General features: G+C 46.3%; 3 protein-coding genes across 6 annotated transcripts; 1 reads left to right on the forward strand and 2 right to left on the reverse strand.

Moving 5' to 3' along the window:
* Positions 1–279: 279 nt before the first annotated feature.
* bcl6b (BCL6B transcription repressor) lies at positions 280–4,694 on the reverse strand. The gene is made up of 12 exons (XM_068587879.1): positions 4,582–4,694; positions 4,151–4,225; positions 3,818–4,035; positions 3,255–3,512; positions 2,982–3,116; positions 2,651–2,840; positions 2,346–2,554; positions 2,124–2,230; positions 1,886–2,020; positions 1,654–1,784; positions 1,307–1,444; positions 280–1,193 (listed from the first exon to the last, which is right to left on the reverse strand). The coding sequence occupies exons 3-12, from the start codon at positions 4,021–4,023 to the stop codon at positions 1,053–1,055; spliced, it is 1,650 nt and encodes a 549-aa protein (XP_068443980.1). The 5' UTR covers positions 4,024–4,035; positions 4,151–4,225; positions 4,582–4,694; the 3' UTR covers positions 280–1,052.
* Positions 4,695–8,153: 3,459 nt separating this feature from the next.
* Positions 8,154–15,286, forward strand: trip6 (thyroid hormone receptor interactor 6). 4 transcript variants are annotated; one of them, XM_068588321.1, is made up of 11 exons: positions 8,154–8,223; positions 8,670–8,710; positions 10,641–10,869; positions 11,032–11,135; positions 11,249–11,362; positions 11,466–12,077; positions 12,389–12,485; positions 12,580–12,749; positions 12,847–13,025; positions 13,129–13,249; positions 13,721–15,286. In XM_068588321.1, exons 3-11 carry the CDS (start codon positions 10,650–10,652, stop codon positions 13,850–13,852), a joined length of 1,749 nt encoding a protein of 582 aa, XP_068444422.1. In that variant the 5' UTR covers positions 8,154–8,223; positions 8,670–8,710; positions 10,641–10,649; the 3' UTR covers positions 13,853–15,286. The 4 variants fall into 4 exon arrangements, with proteins under 4 accessions (XP_068444422.1, XP_068444421.1, XP_068444420.1 ...); XM_068588320.1 differs by having other exon boundaries at positions 8,174–8,330; XM_068588319.1 differs by having other exon boundaries at positions 8,174–8,710.
* Positions 15,287–16,076: 790 nt separating this feature from the next.
* sst5 (somatostatin 5) lies at positions 16,077–16,717 on the reverse strand. Its single transcript, XM_068587853.1, has 2 exons — positions 16,531–16,717; positions 16,077–16,442 (listed from the first exon to the last, which is right to left on the reverse strand). Exons 1-2 carry the CDS (start codon positions 16,648–16,650, stop codon positions 16,251–16,253), a joined length of 312 nt encoding a protein of 103 aa, XP_068443954.1. The 5' UTR covers positions 16,651–16,717; the 3' UTR covers positions 16,077–16,250.
* Between the last annotated feature and the right edge of the window lie 1,558 nt (positions 16,718–18,275).

Below are 18,275 nucleotides of genomic sequence, written 5' to 3' on the forward strand. Positions count from 1 at the left end.
TGGGTAGAAAGAGTGCGTTAATGACAGGAAGGAAGTTCAGGGAGGAGAAAGGCTGAAGGAGGGAAGTGTGCCACAGAGTGGCAGGGTTTGTACTAGGAAAAGAGCTGAAACATTATATCTGGTCTGAGCTTTTTCATATTAGCAATGTCCATCTTTTTCTTCAATTCCAGAGACATTTTATAGAGTTTATAAATCAGTATTGCATATGTCAGATATTAAATGAGACACTGAACACCGAAGCTCCAATTCATATAAAATGATTTAATTTAGATTGTACAAAACCACCTTTGTCCAGCAAATGAACTCATACACATACAACTGTAATATTATTATTACTTATCCAATTGTCATCTTACAGTCATCTTAATTTACATTTCTTCATGGCAGAAAACAATATATCATTTAACTTCTTTACTGACTACCATCAGTGCGACGAAGTCCTTTGCCTGCTTGGACTATAAAAGCAGACGTTACTGCATACTTTTCTTTAAAGAACATGCAGGCCCCAGGCCTCAAGGTGAAGAAACAAGTTAAATATACTTTTTAGAAGAATATTTCCAGCCTTAAAACAAATGTGTTTTTCAATTTGAATACTTTCATAAAACTCCTACATTCCCCATCTTCTCCTTTATAAAACTTGCTTTCTCTTTCCTTCAAACTTTCCACTTACTCATCCTTTCTTCAAAATTCAGTGTACACTCATCCCATAATATTTGACCTCTCTTTCCATATCTTGTTCCTTTCTTTCCATCCCTTCTCAAACCTTCAAAATCACTTTTTTACCACCATCTTCATCTCTGAAAAGCCACCCTAGATGTTTACTGAACCTCATGATCATCCAACAGCATGTAAATGTCTCTTTCTCTGAATTTAACCCTTTCTGACTTCTTCTGTCATGTCCCAGCTGGTCACCTAACCAGTAAAAGTTATCAATTATGACGTCATATAAAAAAAACAGGTTCTCATAATTTAAAACAATCCACCAAATTTCCCATTTTCTGACAGTGTGATTCAGATATTGTTCAGATAAATGGGTCAAAGGTCAGACGCCTTCAGCAGGCCTGCAGAATAGTCTGGTAGGGCTCGGTCAGGACCTTGTAGCGGATCTTGGTGTTGGTGACGGCCCCGTGCTTTTGGCGCAGGTGAAGACGCAGCTGGCTCTTGTGGCGGAAGTGCAGGTCGCACTTCTCACACTGAAAAGCAGGAGGCCGACAGATGAAGCAGCTGTGTGTGTGTGTGTGTTTCCTGTGAAGTGTATATATATATATGCCTTTCGTCAAACGGTCGGCGTGTGTCTCTGACTCACAGTGTACGGCTTCTCTCCGGTGTGGATGCGCAGGTGGCTCTTCAGGGTCTGCAGGTGGCGGAAGCGGGTGCCGCAGGTGTGGCAGGGGTACGGTTTCTCCCCCGTATGGATCAGAACGTGGGCCCGCAGATGGGCCACCTAACACCGGACAACACCAAACAAACAGGTTGAGAGGATTTGTATGCGCCAATGTAATTAGCTTAAGCGCTAATACATCACAGACTGACTCCATAAACCAACAAATATATTCCACCTGACAGACAATTAGACCTTTTATGAGGAAAAGAGGAAACTCTGCACTTCCTCTCCCCTCAAGCGCTCACGCACACACAGAAGTTAACCCTCACCTGCACAAACCGGGCGCCGCAGGTGTCGCAGCGGTACGGCTTCTCCCCCGAGTGGATGCGAGAGTGAGTCTTCAGGTTGGCCGGTCGGTTGAACTGGGCGCCGCACACGTTGCAGCGGTACGGCTTGTCACCTGTCAGGGGGGGGGGGTCAAAGGTCGGCGTCAGGCATTGGTTTGAAAGAAGGAAAGAGAATGGAAAAGATATTCCTTTTTTTTTTCTTCCAACGCCTCACCTGAGCAGACAGTCTTGGTTCCTTGAAGGTTTCCAGAGTAACAGTAGGGCGCGTAGCAGCTCTCGCGCTTGATCGCTTGTTGGGCCGCTTCTGGATCAGTTGGGTGCAGGTTTGGGTAAATGGCGCAGGGGGAGACTGAGGAGGCAGGGAAAAAGGTTGGACAAAATGAAATATTGAAGGCAGAATGCGTTTAATTACGGGTCAAATGTCTGCGTTATGGACGAGGTCAGGCTTTTACCTGTTCCCTGCTTGTGAGTGAGAGGCACTGTTGGGGGATCCGCAGAGGGCGGTGGCCCGAGGGGAGGGGCTCGGCCAGAACCCTCGTAGCAGGAGGCCTGCCCCTGTCTGCGGAAGAAAGGTTCAGTATTTTAGCAAACTTAGTAACCTGATGAAGGTGACTTCAATATCTTTGAACGCAAGTGAAGAGGTTTTTTTTCGTTCTGTACTTCTTCCGGTTTACCTATCAATCTGACCAGGCACTTCTCCAGACCACGCCTCTGTGGCTTTGGGTGTCGAGCCCATCCTGTCGGCGACGGGTGACGTGTGGCTTTGCGCCTCCTCCATCTCCTCTTCCTTCACCGCGGCGGCCGCACAGAGAGGGTTGAGGACGATGTACTTGTATTTCTTCCAATTGCACGCCTTTGGGTCCGGCGTGGCTTTGATATCACTCTGGAGAAACAAACAAAGTCCAGTTAACTACTTCACTTTTCAATTTAAAACACCACTCTCGTCGGGCTCATTGCGAAGAATCTTCTTTTCACTCACCATGAGGTTTTTGTTGCAGGTGTTGGATTCTGCTGGGGAGTTGGGTTGGCAGCTGGAGCGGGCGGGGCTGTCTGGAGATGGAGTCGGGGGGCCGGTGAGGGGCAACTTTGGCTCTTTCAGCCGTATTGACCCCGGCTGGCCGGTCGGGAAAGCCCCCGGCTTGAGAGAGCCTCCGACATCCGCAGGGACTCTGCAGGAGAAACAACAAGGAAGTGCTGTAATGAGCTAAACCTGTCAACAGACGGAGGCACACAAGCCACAATCTGTCAACAAAAAACTGATAAAAAAAAGCCCTTTTTCTGCCACCTTCAGCTCATTTAATCGTACCTACCTTGTTGCCACTGCTGTAGGGAGAAACCTCTGGGGCCCTGGATTGGGCAGGTCTCCTCCTCTGGGGGCCACAGAGGCTACAGACACCCTGGAGTCCAGCTCCAGCTGAGGATGTCTTGCACTTATTTTCTCCCTGCTACAAAACAAAGACATTGTCAACCACTCAAGTGAAAAAAAAACATGGAAGATTACACATCAAGACCCTTTTCAACTCATAGTATTCATGATTTGATCTGTCCTGGCCTGACAGCAGACATTTCTCGCAGTCCCTCACCAGTGCAGCTGCATGAAATCCCGGCAGGTATCGGCCACGTGGTCCATCTGCAGGTAGGAGGCGACAGTGAGCACCCCGGGGACGGTGCTCGGTGTCAGCGGGAGGCGAGAGGTGTACATGAAGTCCAGCAGCAGGGAGACGCTGGACGGGTCCAAGGTGTTTGGGAGGGACACGGTCATGAGCTGCTCGCCGCCGCCGCCGCCGCCGCCACGCCCCTGAAGCAAAACACGGCGGGAGTACAGCGAGTAGAAGAACCCACTGAGAGGAGAGAGGGGAAGACAGAAATATTGAATGTAAGAGTTTTCATTTGGATCACCTGCAGGGTTTTATTAAGGGAGAAATGGTGAAAAAGATAGAAAGAAGAAGAATTTCCGAAGTAGAAAGCAGGAAAAAGTGAAAGGGATGTTTTAAAGGACAGAAGTTGTGAGTCAATCATAATGATTGCAACCGTAAAAGAAAGCTAAAGTAAAATATATAACAGCAATATACACCAATTGGAGGGAAAAGCCGAAGACCCCTGCAGAGGGACTATTTTGTGTAGATGCATGGTCCTTTGCACCGACCTGCAGGCCACGAGCACGGCACAGTGCGCTCGTAGATGAACGTTGCCGACAACCAGGGTGGCGTCGGTCAGGATGTTGCGGTGCCGGAGCTCGTTCAGGTTCAGCAGCACGTCGTTGGAGTGGCGCGTGAACTCCTTCACGTATCCCTCCGCCGGGGCAGAAGACCTCAGCGCCTGCACGCCGTCGACCCTGAATCCCTCCATCATGCTCGTCTGTATCTGGAGAGAAGACGTGATGAAAATGAAGCAACCGACCATCGCACATCCTTTGACTGAATTTTGAATATTCTAAATACGTTTTTTTTTATGAGGAGAATGCACAATAATGACATACCTGTGTGTGGTTGGTGAAATAAATAGGCTGGAGTGTCCCAGACACATCTAGGTGAGACCAGCTCCCTACTCGTACCTGCACCAGGAAGGAAAGTATAAACATCCACTCTTTAATATGAATACTTAAGCTTTGACATTCACATTATTGCAGATATCAAGTAGATATACAAGGAAGTCATGGAGACATGAAAATATTGCGGAAAATCTCAAATACATCCAACCAAAGTCCTACATAGAAGTAAAGTTACTGAAAACAATGCAAATCAAAGGGTACGGACATCCTCATCTGACAGATTGGGATGTTCATTTAGGAATAATCAAGAAAGGAAAAAAACAAAAAAACATCTCCGGATAAGAACAAACAATTAATTCAAGCAAGCGGTGAAAGCGAGCCCATTCAAAACATTAAAACACAATTATTTTCCAACTCACCCCGACCAGCAGGGACGAGAACGGACGTGCACGGCGCTGATGTCAAACCCCGGCTCGGCGTGGAGTCTACGATCAAAGACCTGGAGCAGGGACTCACCCTCCGTCTCCTCTGGCTCTGAACGGCACTGTAAGGGGAGGCAGAAGGGAGGGAACTCTTTATAATGTCGTGCAGGAAGCCCCCATACAAGCCGGGCTGCTTGTTTCCTCTTTCCTCAATGGCCCCACGCGTCCACTGGAAGCAACGCAGGAAAAGCCCAGGCCCCCGGCTCCAAGTATTTTTAGTGGCCTATTAGTTTTTCTAAACCCCCATAGCTCTGAGCAAAGTAATGGCAGGAAAGCGGAGTGTGTTTTTGTGCCCCGTTGAAAAAATAAATATGAGCACCCTTGGGGGGAGGTGGTACGTGTCTGGCTGTCCAGGGGTAAGCCATCGGTGTTCCCCCGCCAACGCTTTCCTCCACATCACCCCTCTCCAGGGCAGAGGTCTGACAGGAAGCTGGAAGACCAACTTATTGTTGGATAAACAAGCTGTGCCCTCATCATTGAGATTAGATCTCATCAAGGGGCTTTAAAAACTATATATTCATTCAGGTGCCCCTCATATGTTGTCACAAGGGTCCTCAAGAACGCCTCAACGTGTCAGGGGAGTTTTTTAAACATGGGAAGTAAAGATATTCTGTGTCATTGCTGAGTTGACCATGGTACACGGGCACTAGCAAGTGCTCCACAACAGTGTCCGGAAGCTACTGGCCTGCTGCCTGAGAGCAGAGGCGTCGTGTTATGAGGACCGAGAGGAAGGAAGCAAGACCAAAGTGATCGTCCTGGATGGGAGACACCTTCTCCTGGCGGTGAAAAACAACCTTTGCTCCGCCCCGACTGGGAGAAATGCAGCCGACAGATGTGCAGGAACTGTCCAACACACACACACACACACACACACACACACACACACACACACACATGCATACACACATGCACACGCACACACACACACACACTTCTGAATGCATCCTGCAAAGCTGCTCAGAGACGTGGATGAAAAACGCCTGCGCAGGACATCCGTCAATAATAAAGCGAGCAGGAGACAAGGTAGTAGGAATGGAGGAATGGAGGGATGGAGGGATGGAGGGGGTATTGCAGGGAGGGGACAAGGGCTCCGAGGTCATGAATAACTAAAAAAAACAAGTGGAAAGTCACCTCATCCTTATCGCAGCCATGTGTTCACAGAGAACCGGGCGCAGGAGTTCATTGAAACGTGAACTATGAACTGAATTTCCTTCACATCAAAGTATTTTACACAAAGAGACAGTGAAGGAGGAGGAGAGGTTGACTGAGTCAAAGATAAGTGCAGCCTGCACGAAAGGCGAGGATTGCAGGGTGAAGTGGACCTTTGATTAACAAAGAATATTTTTATTTTCACGCGTAAGATTGAGTACATCAGCTACAGAAGCCCAAAAAAGAGATGATGTCATTATTTTAAAGCTGCTGTTACTTTCTACGATGTAAATACAGTGTGTGGTTGATAGGAAACATATGTGTGTGCTATTTTAGAGCAAAGAGACACTTCAATGGGGTGTAGAATAATTAAAAGATGGAGTTTGGGTATTGGCTGCAACTTGTGAAAAGGTTTTATGAAAAGCAAACGTGTCAAATGTGAAACAATCCGACGACATGACCATGTTTGGCTCCAAATCCACTGAAAAATATGACTCGGAAGTCAAGTTTACTCGGGGTGCACAGCCTGTGCGCGTGTCCTTGTGCTTTTATTTGTTTGGATGGAGGTGCGATCCGTTGTGTGCTTGGCAAAAGCACAAAAAAACAAAACAACGATTAAGAAAACAGAGAGGGAGATGTAGGTCTCGGCTACTTCCAGGCATTGTGAGAGGAACGGATGGGGGGAGGGGGCGGTTGAGGAAAAGTGAGAACATTACTAAACAGGTTCACCAATAGGCGGAAGCCATCGGGTCCATCCCGTTGGCGAGGCTTGGCAACGCTCACGGCGACTTCCTGCATGTTAACCCGTCTGTCGGCGTCAGCCGCCCTGCTCTCCATCAAGTGCAGAGATACTACTCGCCATCAAAGCAATGAACTTCCTGCAACTCCGAAACGACGAACAAACACTTCAGTGAGATTCCAAGAGGAAATCAAACACATTTCAACATCTTTCTGAACCGCTGTCACTCCTCGTCAAACAAAACAAAGGCAGGGATTCCCCCCGTCTTTTGTGGTTTCCTGGTTGCCTGGACAGAACCGCATTGTGTTTCTGATACAGTACGGGCTGCAGCCGTGCTTTGACTGCAAATGCCCCAGTCGGTGCCAAAGATGTTGATGGCTCTTACGACAATAACAGATCGGCTTAAACGGCCTCTTCCTGTGATTGCAGAGCGCTGTGGACATATAAGGGCAAACAAGCACAGACTGCTGGAAGGAGGAGCAGGAGGAGGAAGCGGGGATATCCCAGGGAGCGGCCTCGGGCGCTTGTCCACGCATTGGCAGAGATAGCCGTGGAAAAAATAAATAATGAAGTTATGAAACCCTTCCTTTGAAGAAGTGCCTTGGGGAAAGCAGTGGGCCTCCAACACGGTGCTGGGTGGAGTAGGAGGAAGACGAAGAAGAGGAGGGGCGAGGGGGAGGAGGAGAGGGACAGTTGACCCAAATCTTATGAATCTCAAAATAATAAATAAAGCTCCTTTGACCTCCATACTCACTGCTGCTTGCAGGGTGGTAAACAACATTCACATTCACACCAAACGCTGTGCTTGTCCCCGAAAGCCCAGAATAAAATCACATTATTCATACGACTAACATAAAGGAAAGTTTGACAACAATTAGCTCATGCTAAATAAAGTGTATTCCTAAATGTGAAATGGATACCGTCAAGAATATGAATCCATTAAATGTTAATGGACATGCATGTATTTATCATTTCATACTCTGTATCCAATGTTTTGGTGTCTTTTTCTTTTATTCTAACTTGTATTAAAGTGCATAGATTGATATGTATTTCCATATATAGTGTATATTTGCACCATGTATCTTGGCCACAAACATTTCCATTTGAGATTCTTATTATTAGTATTCACAATGAATGCAGTCTTAGGTGCAGCCATAAACTTACATAGCCTTGTTCATGTTATGGTGGTTCATTTTTTTTCTCTGGGCTTTTTGCTTTGTTTTCATACCCTGGTCCTGAAGAAACAATATTTTACTTCAGCTGTATTTAGCTTTCTGTAGTCTTATTTCAATATTGGGCAAATCTTCTCTATTTACTTTAAAAGTCTGAGTTTGCTATTTCTTCAACATATATTTCACCCCTCAAAAAAACTTTAAAATATCCTGTCATGTATAATTAAAACGTGAATAGGCTAGTAGTTATAGTATGGTCGAGTTTTATCTATAGTTGTATTTTTCATAAACATATGTGACAGACCCCCCACCTCTTTCCACACACACACACACACACACACACACACACACACACACACACACACACACACACACACACACACACACACACACACACACACACACACACACACACACACACACACACACACACACACACACCGACATCAGTTACGTCACACATCGGGAATGCAGTGAGGAGCTGCAGCCGCTGCCGAAGGCCTCAGGATCCGTCACAAAGTAGGTTAACGACGCTAAACCTGAAAGAAAGCCGCCTCTGCGTAACTTTCACTGACCCTCGGATGTTTGCAGACGCGCGGGTGGTTTTTGGAGGCTCGTTTCGGGCGGTAGGTGTCGGTTGTTTCATTGTTTCCTCCTCGGTTGTGGAAGTTAGCCCCGCACGAGCTCTCGGCTCGAGTTCAAAACAGGAAAGCAAACAAGTAAACAACCCTGTCATTAAAGTTAATTGTCGCTAATTATGCTTCATTGCGGGTTGTTGTATTACTTAAGTGTTGTGTTTTAGACACGTAGGTGACGCACAAAGGACATATTTGGACGAGCAGCCCAGCAGTTCGTCTCTCTAACGCGATTCATTCGCACCAGACGTCACGTCACCGTTAGAAACGAGACAAGATATCCTCTGTGTGCGATGTTTTACCTTTTTTAATATTGTCCTCTTTCTGTAGATGAGACTGAAGGGAAGAGGAGAGTAAAGCTACTGTGAAAGGTAAGAGATGCCAGTATGTTGTTGGTGTTTGTGAGACATACTGTTAACGGGTATAGTTTGTTTCTAAGTTCCTTATATATGTTTATTTGGGCGTGAATCCCGTTATCTGCCCGTTATTTTGTTAAATTTAACAAGCACACGTCGCTACATTAGGATACATTGTGTCAAATATGCGAAGCTAACCAGAGCATCTTGCCTTCAAAATAAGAGTCAGATGTGTCACAGAATAACAATACCTGTGTATACCTTGTAGATATGAGTGCATTGGGATTACGTGGTTTAAAATGGCATTGTATGTATTTCTGCTGTGCTGGTTTATCTGTTTAATCTTGTTTGTGTGTGTGTGTATGTTGCCAAAACGCTCACGGTATCGCCCTTTATTTTGAATTAATTTTATTCAACACCGGATGTCGTCTTTGTTTATCGCCGCGCGCTTGATTCTGGTCACTGTCATCAATTTTGACATTTCATGAGCTGCTAGGACTCCCTCGCGTCCAGGAAAGAGGTCCAGTCGAGACAGCAGGTCAACAAATGCACAAACGTTGATTTTTAAAAATTACATTATTAATAAAAAACCTCACTATTGACGTGAAAACACAGCCATGAAACCGTTGACAATCATTTCCTGGCCCAGCCATCCCCGGATTTGACTGTGCGCTCATCCGGATTCATGCGGCTTGAATCAAGTCGATTGTGGGAGTGTGGCTCACTTTTTCCTCCACGTGGTCTCTGTGCAGTGACAGTCAGGTTCATGCTGATCATGCATGCTTTAAGTCTAACTATAACAATCCAATGGGGTTAAATAATAAATAAATAAACCCAAAAGCTTAAATATCGTGTTCTACATCTTCTCCTCATCCATCGTTATAATCCTCTTACCAACAAGGATTTATGTCGGCCACACCACCCTCCATCAGTCTGAGTGGGCTGCGAGATTCTCCACTCTTTGTTTTGGCATTGTCATTCACAGTAGCTCTCCAAAAAGGACATAACGGCCTTAATTTGTGCAATGAAATATTGACAATTCTATTAAATACTCAATGTAATAACAGAAGTCAATGTAATAACAGAAGAACATAATCTATCTATCTATCTATCTATCTATCTATCTATCTATCTATCTATCTATATATATATATATATATATATATATATATATATATAATGATAATGTATATGTGTGTGTGTGTATGTATGTTATTCATTATCAAAAATGGACCAATCCGCATATATACCTTTAGTGAACATCTTTGCTTCCTCTCCTTAAGGATCTTGTTGGGTCATTTTTGACACTTTCTATGCGTCCCTGTCATGTATTTTGATGTGTTTCCTCAACCACCAGTGTCTTCACGACGGCCCGACGGTGCAAGTCAGCCCTTTTTTGTCGGCTCAGCTGTGAGCCGCAGTGTTGTTATCAATCCCGCGGAGAATACATAACATATTGTTACGAGCCAGGTGTTCACGTGCACACAGAACACACACATCATTACACAACGTTTCCTGTCCCGTTTATTTTTTGTCTCCGCTTCATTTGGAAATCCATGATACCAATGTGTAAACACCCGAGGACAATAACCATTGTGGCGGACAACCGGCGAGGGCTCAGCGCGGATTTGCACCTGTTTGCGCGTCTGTGTACGAGTTTGTGTGCCGGAGAGTGCACGAAAGCAAAAACAGCGCACACGTTTTCAGGGGCGATGTTGCCTGCTGGAAACCCCCGAACCGATCAGACTGTCCGCTCGCTTCCTGCTCCTCCACGCGGCGTCTATTGTTCTGTCCGTGTGTAAACAAAAGCGTGAAGCATCCCTCTGTTTCCATTGGTTACTTGAGATAAACAGACGCAGCAGAATTATGGATAGAAGATGAAAAATCACGTGTGAGGACTGAGGACGCACAAGGGCAACATTTTCCTGTCTCCCTTTGATCTCAGAAGCCTGCCATGTCCGGTCCCACCTGGCTGCCCCCGAGGACTCTGGAGAGCCCCGAGCGAGCCGCCCCCCCACAGATGTCTCACTCTGCTGGGTCAGCGATCTACAGAGCGCCCAACAAGAAGGGGCCGCCCGACTTCCGGCCGAAGTATGGCCCCTATGACCAGAACGGAGGAGGTGGAGGTGGTGGAGGCGGGATGGCCAACAGGTACATGGCTGCTGGACCCACAGGTAGGGAGACTGCTAGACCCTTCATACCTCATATTTAACTAGACTCACAATTTGAGATGATATACAGAGGAAATACCTGCCCTCTGAAATCATGTGTTTTCCTTTTAAAGAATTGAGTCATTGTTTGGGGGGGTAATCTGTTTTGATCACCGTTCTTTAAAGGCGGGCCCATTCATCACTCGTCTAGCGATCACTATTACTCTCCTCCCCATGGACCCAAAGAAGACCGCAACTGGAGCCCTCACATGGACAGTTACGAGCTGATGGTGGGTTATTGACGTAGCTTGGCTGGCGATACAAAAAAAACCAGCATTTGAAGTGGAGCACTGTTGCTGCAGACCGTCCTTATCGACCAGCGCGTTCTGTGTGTCTTTTTCAGCACCGCGGCCCGGAAAAGCCAGCGAACTATCACTCTAAAATCGACGCAGATATTGACTCCCTCACCAGTATGCTCGCTGATCTGGACAGCCACCCGCAGGACTCCAGCGCGCAAGTAGGACAAAACACAAATGGGAACAAAGTTTGGCGAAATTGCACATTTGCGTCATATTTTCATAATCCAAATGAATTGTGTGCGTTTCACGACTCCCCCGCAGCTGTACGACAATGTGCCTTACAACAAGTACCTCTCGGGGGATCACTACAAGCCTGCGCACCAGAGTGCGGGCCCGCCTCAGGGTCGGCAATCCATGGGATACCCCCCTCATCCGCAGAGCCAATACCACCCAGCGCCCCGCTACCCCGGCGAGCACCAGGGCCCTCAGTACCCCGGCGAGCACCAGGCCCCTCATTACTCCACCTCCCACCAGCCGGACTACTACTCCTCTTCAACCCCCAAGCCCTACCCTCAGCCCGTCCCGGCCTCCTACACCACGTCCTCGACTCCCAGCGGGCCCAGGTTCACTGTCCAGGTGAAGACGGCCCAGCCGGTCACCTACTCTCAGACGGGGCGGCAGGCCGAGCAGGCCTACACGCCGCCCCCTCCTCGCCAGCACGTGTCGCGGCCCCCTCCCCAGACGAGTCCGCAGGGCTGGTACCCGCCACACCCGGGCTCGCAAGCCCAGGAGATGCACGCGGAGGTGGTGTACAAGGGGAGCAGCGCAGCGCCTGGGGGAAGAGTTCTCCAGGGCCCGCAGTCCAAGAGAGGGATGGAAAACCATCAAACGGGGCCAGGCGCTGCACAGAGTCCTGTTTATCAGGCCAGCAAGGTAGAGACACATGGACACAAGCCTGATTGAAGATTATATGTGAGCATTTATTTTACTGAGAAAATGAATAAAGTACACACAAATATACTATCGGGCTGGGTTTCATTGGACGAGTACGATAAATCCATTTCATGATTTCATTTTCCTGATGGCTATATATGAACGTAACCTCTAAATTATTTAATATATGGTTACCAAATTATGAATCCGACCAAACGTACAGTAGCACAACTACTGTCATAACTGTTCAATGGCCTGCTGCTATGAAAGGGACGGTTTCCGATCGTTCTTTGTGTCCTCTTTTCTTCCAGCAGGGGATAGCAACAGCCAGGCCAGAGGAGGAGTTGGATCGGCTTACCAAGAAGTTGGTATACGATATGAACCACCCCCCCGTCGAGGACTATTTTGGTACGGTCCCTTCCCATTGCATTAATGCCTTCTGACGCACTGAAAACCTGCCTTCTGCGCGTTCAAAATAAACACTCTTTATATGGGCCTCCAGGCCGCTGTGCCCGGTGCGGCGACAACGTGGTCGGTGACGGCAGCGGCTGCATCGCCATGGAGCAGGTCTTCCACGTGGAGTGTTTCACGTGCATCACCTGCCACGCCCGTCTGCGGGGGCAACCCTTCTACGCCCTCGACAAGAAGAGTTACTGTGAGAGTTGTTACATCGTAAGCCAAGCTTTGGTTCTGTTTCTAGTATACAAATAGATGTGTGTTTGTATCCTGGTTTATTGTACCACGTCCGTTTTCTTCTTTTCTTCATCAGAGTACATTAGAGCGCTGTTCAAAGTGCTCCAAGCCCATCCTGGACCGCATCCTGCGGGCCATGGGCAAGGCCTACCACCCTCGCTGTTTCACGTGCGTGGTTTGCAACTGCTGCTTGGACGGGGTGCCCTTCACCGTCGACGCCACCTCCCAGATACACTGCATCGATGACTTTCATAGGTACAGAAACATTCAAACGTCACGATGGTATTCCTGATTTTCTTTTTTTCTTTTTTTTGAGAAGAGAAGTGACCGCCAAACTGTGCTCCATCTCCCCGGACAGGAAGTACGCTCCTCGCTGTTCAGTCTGCGGCGAGCCCATCATGCCCGAACAGGGCCAGGAGGAGACCGTGAGGATCGTAGCTCTGGACCGCAGCTTCCACGTTAACTGTTACATCTGTGAGGTGGGTCAACGTGTACGAGATCATACGACGCAACGCGGCGGAAACATCAGGACACGTTGACTCAAAACTTCTCATGTGATAGGTTTGAGGGTGTCAAATAAGTATTTTGGACAAACAATCAATTTGAAACACCAATGTGCTCCAATTTTTGATATATTTCATATCATTTGAGTCACATTTATTCATAATAGGCCAAATCTCATCTTTATTACTGCAGTTAACATTGAACTTTGAACTTCAAACATCTGAATTACAGCATCTCTGTCGCTTTCTTTAAACAATTTAGGTATTTAAAGTCTTTAATTCATGCAAAAGCAGTAGGATGAACAACCCATATTCTCTCCAGTAAAAGCATTGGTTGAGAGCCCCCCCCCCTCCCCCCTCTGCTGGGTTCGTTACAGTTTTACGTGCAGTACATGTACGAGACGAGTCCACACCGGAGTGTTTATTGAAAGTGTCTGTGTGCGACAGGAATGTGGTCTCCTGCTGTCCTCTGAAGGGGAGGGCCGAGGCTGTTACCCGCTGGACGGCCACATCTTGTGTAAGAGCTGCAGCGCCTGCCGCATCCAGGACCTCTCCGCCAAAATCTCCACCGACTGCTAACGCTCGGCTCGGCACAAAGCCGCATCTTGCACGTTATGGACGGCTGCAGACGGGATGTGCTGCTGCTTTGACCTGTGAGATGCTTTCTCTCTTCTTTTTTTTTTTTTTTTTCCTCTCTCTTTTTCCCTGTTGCTCTGACGGCGACATCAACTTTGCTCTTGCTCCCTCTGTTGGTTTCCAGCTGTAGATTCGTTTGCAGTGGGACATTTTTTTGTCCGAGCCGGAGCCAGAACCTTTCATTCTGATGTCCTACTACATTTACTTATTATTATTATTTTGTATTATTGGTACACTGCTGCCCCGTGTTCCCGGTTTAGTTCAGTATTAGTATGACAGTGGCCTGACCTGCCGGCAGCTTGGGCTCCACATTTATCGGTACTGCTCAACTATTAGCGTGCACATTATTATCGCTGTCAAAAATCAATGAAGTATGGAAGGATATCGCAGATTTAACCCTGACATGAAGACGGGAAGCAGCTTAAGTGATACATCGACGTGTCTGAACTATCTGAACAATGGGACCCGTACGTTTTGTAAAACACTAAAGATTGAAGTTTCAGAACTGCCTCAAAACAAAGAGTCTTAAAAGCACATAATGCAACAACTGTGACTGTACATAACAGGTTTGGTGGGACAATGAAATTGCCCACGACTGTTGTGTGAAGCATGCAGCCTTCAGAGCGGTGCATCTTTGCAGAGACGTAGCCTCGTAGCAGGAGAAATGTAGAAGGAAAGGAATGTGTAGTTAACCTTACAAACTAGTGTTTTTGTTTTTTTTACTTTAGCTTTTATGAAATGGAAGTACAATATCAGCTCAAACAAATCTCATTCATCACAGCATCATGTTCAGTTGTTTAGTTGGAGTTCAGAACAGGATTGTTGCCATTTCTTTCTTTTTTTTTTAATCATCTACAATAACTCTTTGAATGTCTACGAAACACAATCTTTTGTTTAACACGTGTTGGTCGATACTTGACTGTTACATTGAAGACGATGGTGCAATGAAGTCAAACGCTTTCTTCTGTCTTCGGAAAACAGGGTGTGGTCACTCGTGTTGTTTGAAAGCATCCTATTGTTTTGAAGTTTGAGCCTCGTGTGAAGAGTTCGTACAGGAATCATTTGGAGGAAGTCCCAAACTAAAGTTCATTTGAACTCATTTTAGCCGAATGGATTTGCTTCACAAAATACTTTTACATAATAGTTTCTCTTTATGTTTCAACAAATAATATGGACTTAAATGTGACGTATTTTTCACCCCAAAAAACAATGGTGGTGGTTTTGGAAGGCGACTCTTCAACGTTTGTGTTCGTCTTTGCACTTCGGAGCTTCAGTGTTTGTTATGATTGTGTTTAACCTTTTGTCTTTCCGTCCCGATTTTGTATTTGTCGAACTTTTAAAAGGGCTAAAACTTTAAAAAAAAAAAAAAAGCCTTAATCTCAAGGATGTCATTAAGTTTCATAATCAATTTCTTTGAAACTGAGTTTGTCTGTGAATTCTTTTTTCCTTTTGTTCCTCATCACGCTAAAACAGTCCCGTTGCATTTTTCATCTCTTAATTTATTTACTGCATCAATCTGCATTTGATCATCAAGGTTATCATTTCATTTATGCTCAGAAGTGTCTTTTCTTTACTTTTCTTTATCCCGGCCCCATGCCAATTCGTGTCATACTCCCTTTAAAGCACATAATGTTGTTTTCTTTACACTCCACCGTGTGTTCACTTTGAAATGCTGGGAGTTGGCGCTTGTAGATCGAAGCCTTCGCCGCTGCAGCAGACCTCGGTCCACCGGTGTCGTCATACGGAGAAGAAGAGGCCATTTTGTACCCAATAAACAGGTCTTTGAAGTAGAAATGGCGGTTCCGTTAACGGGAGAGCGCGTTGAACACATGGGTGGATTTTCTCCTCATACAGGTTGTAGTATTATAATTATTAAAATGTCATCAAGTCAATCCTTTTGTTTGTCACTTTTTATACAAACGCAGCGGATTTTTACACTTTAAGTTCAATTTACTATTAATGTCTTCAGATTACCAGGAGAGTCTGACAAAAATATTTAATTGAGTTGCATTGTGGGAAATGTAGGATCCAGTGTCTTTAACTTTAAGTCTTCTAGCGTCTAATGATTCTTGTTAATGTCTCTTGTAAGTCTACAAACTTTGCGGAAAACAATACAAAATCACTAGAACATCCCTTTAAGACAAACATTTAAACATACCCTTTTAAATAAGAAACATTTATTTTAGACACTGTACTTCCCTGTCACTCAAAACATACATTATTTTACTGTTACAAAACACCTGTATGTTTGACATCTTGGCTTCAAAATCCAGTTACAACAAAGTAAGCACACGTGGACAAAAGCATCCTTAAAAAGTACATTTCTACTCTTCTATGTGTATTAACACGAGGTGAAGGTTTTCCAGAAGAAGTTACGACAGCCCGCCTTCCGCTCCCTCTGGCTGACGGGGAGATGTCGCCGCATCATCGCCTCCTCCCCGTCTCCCTCCCCCTCCAGCTCGGGGAGCATCTCTGCTCCTCTCGCCGCCGCCAGCTCGGACACGAACTTCAGCAAGAGCAAGTAAGCGAGATCCTAAAAGGAGGACAGAAAAGGGAACTAAAGGGACACTTCACGCCGTATCTCACCTCCTGGCACAGTCGCAATATCGAAGCGCGCTCACCTTGTCGTTTGCGAGGTCCGCTCTCGGCGTCAGCATGTCTCTCCGCGGGGCGGCGCCGACCTGCAGCAGCGCCGAGGAAAGCCAGGCCACGAGAAGCACCTGCACCCGAGAGCCGAGCATCTCCGCCTCAAACGGAGGGAACTCGTATGTTCTCCTTTCCAACGCCGGCAAAAAGTCCAAACGGAGAGCGGGGCGGCCGGAGAGCTGAACGCTGCTCGAGGAGGACGCGTCGAGCTGATAAATGAGCCTCTTCGTCTTCAAATCCTCCTCTTCCTCAGGCCAACAACAGGACGCGATTGGTGGAGGAGAAGAGCAGCGAGGGAACGAGGAGGTGCGTGTTGAACGGACGTGTCATTGGACAGGAGAAAGGTCATCGGTAGCCACGACGGCGTGAACCAAACGCCTCCGGTGACGCCTCCGGCGAAACCTTCCAGGATCTGGCGTTCGTCACTCGCTAACTTTACATTTGCATTTCAAACTTTAAGACGAGTGACTTTCCGTCAGAGATGATTAGCTACGCCGGCTGCGTGGAAGGCCTGAACGCGACGTGAGGCCTCTCCTGCTGTGCAGTGTTGTTAATGACACAATGTGACTCAAATGTTAATGAAGCTGCTCACGCAGAGGAGGATAAACACATCCAAATGTCAAACTGCGAACAAACAGATGTAAAAACTGTATTTTTAATGTTCACACGCGTTCACTTACTTAAAAAAAGAGGGTCTCACATTATGCAATATGCTTCTTTTCCCCTAAAGATGCAGCCAGCCAAGTCAAAAAAAAAAAGAGCATCAACTGCCGATGACCACACCGTCTAAATGCATCGTGACCTTTTCTTTCGCCGCGGGGCTGTCACTGATTACTCTGCCGTTTTTAATTTTGACATCACTTGACTTGAAGTAACATTTCCGGAGGAGCGAGGATGTCGTGACCGCAGGCGTCCAGCTGGGCCGGACAAAAGGAGAGCGCTTCAACCGTGTGATGAGCTCACACATGATGAGCCTCCAACCGCCTCCACACCTGCGGCGACATGATGAAGGAATTAGTGCCAACGTGACAACAGTTTGTCAGGGTTAATTAAACATCTATAGGAGTCACAAGGAGCACTTCCTTCTGCTGGTTTGCACACATTTATGAATTTGAGTATTTTATTCTGGGCTGGTGAGTCAAACATTTCAACGGGCACGATTCCCTGCGAAGGTGAATTACATCACATCGACGACCTTGCGATACACACTTTCATACAAATTAAAAGTGAAAGAACAAACGATGACAGAGTGAGACCGAGACTCTTCTTTGCTTCTTTCTAAACTCCGTTTGTCTTGTGATTTGTGCAACATTCATACGATTTTCACTGATGAAATGACTCACATCCAGAAAACAACTGAGTAATTGTTATCAGTGCTTGTCCAGCCAATTTGTTTGAGTGTTTGTGAAACAGAAAAACTGAGATGCTCTGAAGAGTCGACATACGGAGCATACATCTTATCTGCTCTTCTGGATCAATGAGGATTATTAGTAATAGTATAACTTTTGTAGGGAAGTAATAGTTCAATATTTACCTGTGAGATGTAGTCAAGTAGAAGAATGAAGCTGCATACAATGGTAAAATTACAATAAAGGCCTAATGAATGTATAGCCTGCTTGAGTGACAATCCACCACTTCAAGGTTAAAGCATGTTTAATTTTCCCTTCATACTGCCTTTTAATTTAATCTACTTTTATATTATTGTTTGTATAATGTCAAA

Source organism: Clinocottus analis, unplaced genomic scaffold (genome assembly GCF_023055335.1).
Source record: "Clinocottus analis isolate CAN_PGR_092001 unplaced genomic scaffold, fCliAna1.0.p SCAF_21, whole genome shotgun sequence".
NCBI lineage: Eukaryota > Metazoa > Chordata > Actinopteri > Perciformes > Cottidae > Clinocottus > Clinocottus analis.

Bases quoted from the DNA above. Each gene is read 5' to 3' on its own strand.
- bcl6b (XM_068587879.1), bottom strand. From the start codon at position 4,023: ATGATGGAGGGATTCAGGGTCGACGGCGTGCAGGCGCTGAGGTCTTCT. The intron at 2,555-2,650 runs GTGAGTGAAAAG...TTGTTTCTCCAG, and splicing joins CCTGCAACAAAAACCTCATG to AGTGATATCAAAGCCACGCC. The intron at 2,021-2,123 runs GTAAAAGCCTGA...CTGCCTCCTCAG, and splicing joins CACTCACAAGCAGGGAACAG to TCTCCCCCTGCGCCATTTAC.
- trip6 (XM_068588321.1), top strand. From the start codon at position 10,650: ATGTCCGGTCCCACCTGGCTGCCCCCGAGGACTCTGGAGAGCCCCGAG. The intron at 13,026-13,128 runs GTACAGAAACAT...CTCCCCGGACAG, and splicing joins TGCATCGATGACTTTCATAG to GAAGTACGCTCCTCGCTGTT. The intron at 13,250-13,720 runs GTGGGTCAACGT...TGTGTGCGACAG, and splicing joins TTAACTGTTACATCTGTGAG to GAATGTGGTCTCCTGCTGTC.
- sst5 (XM_068587853.1), bottom strand. From the start codon at position 16,650: ATGCTCGGCTCTCGGGTGCAGGTGCTTCTCGTGGCCTGGCTTTCCTCG. The intron at 16,443-16,530 runs GTGAGCGCGCTT...TCCTCCTTTTAG, and splicing joins CGGACCTCGCAAACGACAAG to GATCTCGCTTACTTGCTCTT.